The sequence below is a fragment of the Gavialis gangeticus genome, unplaced genomic scaffold (genome assembly GCF_001723915.1).
Source record: "Gavialis gangeticus isolate Ggan-Ray unplaced genomic scaffold, GavGan_comp1, whole genome shotgun sequence".
NCBI lineage: Eukaryota > Metazoa > Chordata > Crocodylia > Gavialidae > Gavialis > Gavialis gangeticus.
In genome coordinates this window covers 164342256-164349059 of record NW_017729024.1, presented here as the reverse complement: position 1 = coordinate 164349059, position 6804 = coordinate 164342256, and the positions used below count along the sequence as shown (strand labels likewise).

The 6804-nt window shown below is 52.7% G+C and overlaps 1 protein-coding gene across 5 annotated transcripts in view; it reads left to right on the top strand.

Moving 5' to 3' along the window:
- LOC109297943 (phospholipid-transporting ATPase ID-like) overlaps positions 1-6804 on the top strand; it is a 98564-nt gene that overhangs the window by 30794 nt on the left and 60966 nt on the right. For all 5 annotated transcript variants that reach the window (XM_019518031.1, XM_019518034.1, XM_019518033.1 and 2 more), the window contains exon 4: positions 2990-3103. In XM_019518031.1, the coding sequence (XP_019373576.1) occupies positions 2990-3103 (114 nt within the window). The remainder of the gene's footprint in view (positions 1-2989; positions 3104-6804) is intronic.

Here is a 6804-nt window from a genome sequence, read left to right as displayed (position 1 = left end):
AGCCAGGAACCAGCCCCGAGCTCCCAGCCTGGCATCCGTCCCCTGGAGCAGGCGGCCTCCTGGGTGACACCGAGTGTGAACGTGATGCTTGTGCATGTGGAGCAAACTTGCCCCTTTCTGCAGCTTGCTGCTCTGCCTGTTACTTATTAAGGTGGTTATTTTCTCAATTGCACAGCACGCAATCAAAGGCTGGCAGCTTTAGTGATGGGCTCCATACGGAGCAGGGCTGGGCAAGCCAGACGGCCTCACCGAGCCGAGGAAAGCTCTCGACTCCTGACCTGACAACCCTGGTCCGACACTGTCCTTGACAGCCAGGCATGGGGGGTGGTGAGTGTGGCAAGGCTTGTGAGCCAGCTTGCACATAGTCCCAGATGGAAACTCTTGTGAGAAAGTGTTCAGAGCCTGCCCCGGGGACGGGGTTTTTCCTTGCTTTGATGGCAATAGGAAAGGGAGCAACTGGCGCTGTTTTCTTCAGTGGTTGCTTTGACAGACAGCGGTGCAGGAGTTGAAATAAACTGCTCATTTCCCAGGCAGACCAGGCTCTTTGGGTAAATCTGATCTCTTTTATTAGACCAACTAAAATAGTTGGAAAAATTCTTCTTGACAAGCTTTCTGGTGCAAACGCCCTTCTTCATGCAGGCAGATTTACAAATGCCGTTCATTTCCCAGGGACATTTTTGCAGCACAGTCGCTTTGGATTGCATTCAGGTGTCTCCCAAGCTGGTCTTTGTGCTGTGTGTAGGCTGGCAAGCCGTGAAAGTGTGGCCTGCTGGCCTAGACTAGCCTCTTGTTTGCATGCAGTCTCTCCCTTCTTCATGCCAGCCCTGCCTTTGCTCCCGCCGGTGAGTGAGGAACATCCCTGGAGGCAGATGCGAACGCCGCGAGGACAGAGGGAAGACCAGCATCTAGTGATGGAGATGCAGGGGGTTGAGTTTTGTTCCCTGTTTGGCCCCAGGCTTGCTTTGGGATCTCAAGCGAAGCATTTCCCCTTTGACTGGTAAAAGGGGATGATTTTACTCGATTGCTTCAGCCTCTGCAGTGCCGAGGCAGCCAGGGACCGAGCCAGACCTGCTGGGATGCAGCACCACCTTGGCCCGCTGCTGGATTCTCTACACGAAGCTGATTTTTTCCCCGCTATCCAACTGCAGAAGCCAAAGTCAGTCAGTTGATATGTGTCTGGACACGAAGAAGGGCTGAGCAAGTCCCTGACATGGCAATACTGCATCCCTACCCTTGCCTCCCTAACACGCGCATGTGTACTCTGTGTCGTGGGGTGCTGGAAACGTGCCCCTGATGGGAGATGCTTGCTCATGTGCTGCAGTGTACAGGTTGGAGGTGGTGGCTTAGCAAATGCACTGGGAATGGTGTGTGGAGCCCCAAGCCACTGGCTCCAGCCCTGCCAGGACTGCCTGGTCTTAGCGCAAGGACTGTGCAGTGATGACCAGGGATCCTAGTTTTCTCCGATTTTGATTTAAAAAAAAAAAATCCCAAATTTTCCGATTTAAAAAAATAACCCCAGACCCACACTTTTCCATGATGAAAATGAAACACCACTGCATGCATGCATACATCAGCCCTGTGCCCTGAGAACGAGGGCAGACAGGAGAGATGGCTTAATGCAGGGAGGGACGTTATGTGCTCCACCCCATTGTCCTGGCCCAAAATACGCCCCAATTTTTGGGTGCATGCTGACAGCCCCTCTGGGGTCCTGATGGTGCCCCTGTGTCCCAGTAGAGCATCAGGAGCTACAGGAGAAGGACAGCACTGCACTGAAGTCCTTGGAGAGATGCCAGCCAGCATTCACGTTGCTATCGGTGCCCAGGCAAGGGCTCAGAGCTTCTCCATAGCAATGAGATAACGCCGGAGCCGCGAAAAGACCTGATGTTTGGGTTACCCCGCAGCAGGGCTGTTTAGCAAGGGAGCTGTTGAGCGGTGCAAAGGCCATAGACATCCAACCTGCGCACCCTGGAACTGGAGGGGAGCCCAGCGCCACGGCACAAAACCAGAGCCCTGGTCCTGAGGCTCCAGGGGAGTCCCTCTCCACTCCAGATGGGTGCCCTGCAGCTTTTGGCCCTTCTCCAATTCAAGAGAAGAGGTGAGGTGGCTACAGGAGCTGGAGGCAATGTCTGCAGTTAAAAAAAGAGAGGCTGGAAGTAGGAAGAGTTGGCCGCGGTGGTCCGGGGAAGCGTGGAGTCCACTCCAAACCACACATGTTGGTTACGAATCGACAGGTCTTTCATGCCCCAGGCTGAGCAGCGAGGCTCGGGGACAAGCAGGAGCCAGGCTGGGTAGAGCAGGCCGATGAACACGGGGAACATGCATGCTAGGATGGGACGAGGAGCCCTGTTTGTGTCCAGCACCCGTCCTTGCCGGGCCCCAAACCAGAGCTGTCCAGAAGGGCCAGGCCTGCCTTGTGCCGGGCTGGCGTGCGGTTCCCAGGAGCGGTGGCACATGCGTGTGTCTCGCTGCATCTTGCATTACACCCTGGCGAGGTGGCTGAATCCTGGCTAGTCCACTCTGCCTGTGTGTAGGCTGTTTGTCTGCTTGGCTGGTTTGGATCCCTTCAGAGCTTGTGTGTGTGTGTGTAAAGGCTTGGTAAATTAACTTAGATGAGGTAGGCATGCATGTGCATGTATAAAGACTTGGTAAATGAACTTAGAAAAAGCGTGTGTGTGTGTGCACATAAAGACTTGGTAAATGAACTTAGACAAGGGAGGTACCTGTATGTGTGTGTGTAGCCATACCTGCCACTGCGTGTGCACAACACACTCGCACTCGCACTCTGTTTAATGCCCTGGGTCCTGGAGGAATTCTGTCGGTTCATCACAGCCGACCCCGAGCGGCTGAGGAAAGGGAAGGGCTTGGAGTTGCTGCTGTGCACAATGTTATTGCTAAATATAACCGAGTGAAAACCCCCATTGAAATGGGCTGTGCTGCAACTGCTTTTCCTGTGTCACCCTCCCATGCGTTTGCTTTTCTGTTTCTGCAGAACAATTCCATCAAAACCTCGAAATACAATGTCTTCTCTTTCCTGCCTCTCAACCTGTTTGAGCAGTTTCAGCGAATAGCCAACGCCTACTTTCTTTTCCTGCTGATCCTGCAGGTAGGTGTTTTTCGGCCTCGGCTCTGAGCGCTGTGGGGCTGCGGGTCCACGTGGATTAAAATGCAAACCGTGTCTGAGGGCACCCCAGTGTTGATGTCAAATAGGGGAGCAGGGGCAGACGGCTCAGCTGAGCTCCAGTTCCCGTTCCAGACGCTGAGGACTTTTGATGCACTGGGTTGAGATTTCAATGTCAATATTTGTCAAACATTGTTGTGCCCATGTCTCATCTCCTTTCTGCACTGCCCCTTTGTGCACACAGGTGAGTAGTGCCAAGGGTTGCTTTTGGGTTTGCAGTTTTGAAGCCCCAGGTAGACAAAGCCCTGGCTGGGATGATGGAGTTGGGGCTGATCCTGCTTGGAGCAGGGGTGGGACAAGATGTGACCCCCTGAACTCCCTTCCAACCCTTGTTTTCTATCATTTTAACTCCCCCCCCCCACACCAGCTGCTGCCTCATCTTTTATCCTCATTTTTCTTCTTGTTCAAAGACAAATGGCTGGTATTGCCTTACACTGAGGGGGCACGGAGGGAGCCAACTTCACAGCCGTTACCATTGTCACAGCCGCATGGAGGGGAGCAGCAATTAGAGCAAGGGTTGCAGCTAATTTACACAACACTGGGGAGAGGGCTGGCGGGGGGTATAACTGCATGCAGGCGCGTGTAGACCGTAAGTTGAATCCACCATAACCTGAAGATGAGCCAAGAGGGTGCTCTTGTTGCAAAAGCAGCCAACAGCATATCCTGGGTTGTAGCAACCTCAAGTGTCACTTGCAAACCCAGGGCAGGGATTCTGCGGAGAGGCCTCACCTGAAGTCCTGTGTCCGGTCTCGGGCCCTGCACTTGGAGCAGGATGTGGAATCGGGTGGAGAGAGTCCAGTGCAAAGCAGCGATGACCAGGGGCCTGGGAGGCGAGACTGCGGCAGGGAAGCTGAAAGAACTAGGGCTTTTTAGTCTGGAGCAGAGAAAATTGAAGGGTGGGAGGGTGATAATATCCTTCTGCTACCTGGAGGGCAATGGCAGAGAGGATGAAGATGAGCTTTATATCCATGGCTGCAGGAGACAGGACTAGGAGCAATGGCCTCGAGCTGCTGCAGGGGAAACTGAGGCTGGAGGCGAGGAGGAGCTTTGTGCCTGAGGGTGGCCAAGCATTGCAGCCAGCTGCCTGGAGAACTTGGGGCATCTCATCTTGGACACTTTCAAGAGCAGGTGGGGCCGATGCTTGCCGGGGGGATGCTCCTGACTTGAGCGGGGGGCTGGACCAGATGACTTTGTGAGGCCTCTTCCAGCCCATCTTCACGATGGTGCTGTGATCCTGTACAGCGGGAGGAGGCGGAAGTCCCTTTGTAGAAATCCATGGCTCATGTTGGCCCTGGGCTGCCTTTTGCCCCTATCTGATGATAATGTGCCTCTTCCTGAAGGCTGAGCTTATCTTGCAAGCCCTTATCAGGCCCTCTGCCCTTTGGCACGGTGCTAAAACAGTGGTAAGCGCCATGAACTTTGTTGCTTTCAAAGATCCTCATACCCTCAAGGGACTGTTTATGTGGCCAGGTGCATGATTTAAGTTTAAGCTTCATTAGTCATCCAAGTGCAAACAAGCCTGGAAAACCCTCCTGATGCGTTGCCCTTTCCCAGATGTCGTAGGGCTGGAGCTGTGGTGAAGCCATGATGGTCCAGGAAACAAGAGGCAGGCAAGGGGGTTTTTGGTCTAAAACTTCCCTGGACTGACTGAATAGCTTCCTCTCTATGCAGTAGATCCATAAAAGATATCGCTAATAAACCATTGCTTTCTATACCTTGACAGCTTAAAAATGACTCTACGGTTTTTTTTTAAAAACCTCCCCTTTTTCCAGGGGCAAAGATGAGAGATTTGGGACAACAGAGCCTTTTCCAGGAAGTTATAAGAGCCTGAAATTAGAGTGAAAATCCTTCTTCAGTCATAAGTGTGGCATTGCTGCTATGTTACACCGTGGCAGGGTCTTTCTGTGGACTGGATTTATGGTGTTTATGGGGTCCGTGCCTTAGCAATATCTTTGGCTGACCAGTTTAGGAGAGAGCTGTTATAAAAGAAGTGCGTGCTGCTCTGCCGCCTTGATACCAAGATGGACTCATAAAAGCAGCTATTTTTTTATGTGTCGTTTCGCCCTCCCTCCACTAAAGCAGTCAGGTTGTGCAGGCACTCTCCTCGTGCTCCAAGGACCTTGGAAATATTCACAGGATCTGGACTATGACGAGGCGGTTGGAAAGCTGGCTCCCAAGCTGCAGTCCCCCCCCGCTACGAGCTCGTCTTTGCTGGAAGCGTGCATGTTTTAGCTCTGTCAGGATGCCTAACACTGTGCAAGTCCCTTAGTGTAGACACGACCACACTCCTGTAAAGGAGCACCATTAGGGTTATTTCCAGGTGGGAAAAGAAATAGCAATATCAGGATAGGTCTCCTTTGCACCAGGATCACTGCACCCTTGCTTTCTTCTGATGAAACTGGTTTGGTAAGGAAGAAAAATCCCACCCCCATTTCTCCCCATCAGCTGCCGGTCCTAGCAGGGTCGGGTAAATGTAGACGATAGAGTCAGGTAAATGTGGTCTGATGATCTACCTGCAATAATTGGTTCATTAGATGAACGTGAGCAAGACTCATAGGAGCATATAAAAACATAAGACTTGTGATTTACTGGGTCAGATTGTGGGTCTGTCTTGCCCAAAATCCTGTGTCTTATAGGGGCAGAGAGCAGAGGCTGGACAGGGAGCGACTGGGTCTGAGCAGGGTTTTCCCCTGCTCCTCTCTCCCTTGCAGCCTCCAGCATTTCGGGTCTGATGCCCCTCACGCCCTGCTCAATAGCGACCGATGCCCCTTGCTTTCAAGCACGCGTCCCATCCCTTGGTGAGTCGGGCTACGCTCTCAGCTCCCCGCACGTCTGGGGGCCACGAGTCCCACCCCTCAGTGCCACGCTGGGTGGAAGAGAATGATCTCTGCTTCATTTTAAACCTACTGCCTACTTGTGTCATATGGTGACCCCTCGTTCTTGTCTGGTGAGAGACGGACCACCATAAACCCTAGTGACTTTGTTTTCGCCGTGTAGTATGTTGTAAGCCCTTCTCGTGACCCTCCCGCAAGCGTCTCTTTTCCAAACTCATCGGGCCTGGCCTCTTGAGTCTCTTGAAGTTCCCTCACGTACAGCAAAGTCTCATGAAAAGCAGCTGCTGGGAACCAAAGGACCATTGCCAGCTCCCCGCCCCAAGAGGCAGCAGCTGGCCCTTTAAGGCTGTCATTTTATTGCAGTGTTTAGACTAATAGCCCTTATTCTTCTTAAATACTCTGCTGTGCTATGGATGGGCTCGTGCCTCTCCGTGTCCTTTTTCTGACGGATGCGTTTTACACACACATGCACACAAGGCTGCCTTTGCTAGCACTGCAGCTATACTCCTGCTACCCCTACACATAGAAAAATGACAAAATTAAGTAGCCAGGGCCCAAAAAGTTGCTTGGAGAGAGATCAGTGCCTCAACCCACATGGTCTATGGAGCTTGCCTCTGGTTGGCACTGCCCTGGGCTGCCCTCAAGTCAGCAGATGCATCAACCTTTAGTGATGTGATGACCCAAGAACAACACCCCGCTCCTGCTTTTCCCTCTCCTCTCACAGCCCTTGTCCCAGCTCTCCCCCCCCCCCAATGCCCCTTGGAGATCTGTGCACCCCAGCCCTTAGTCTGC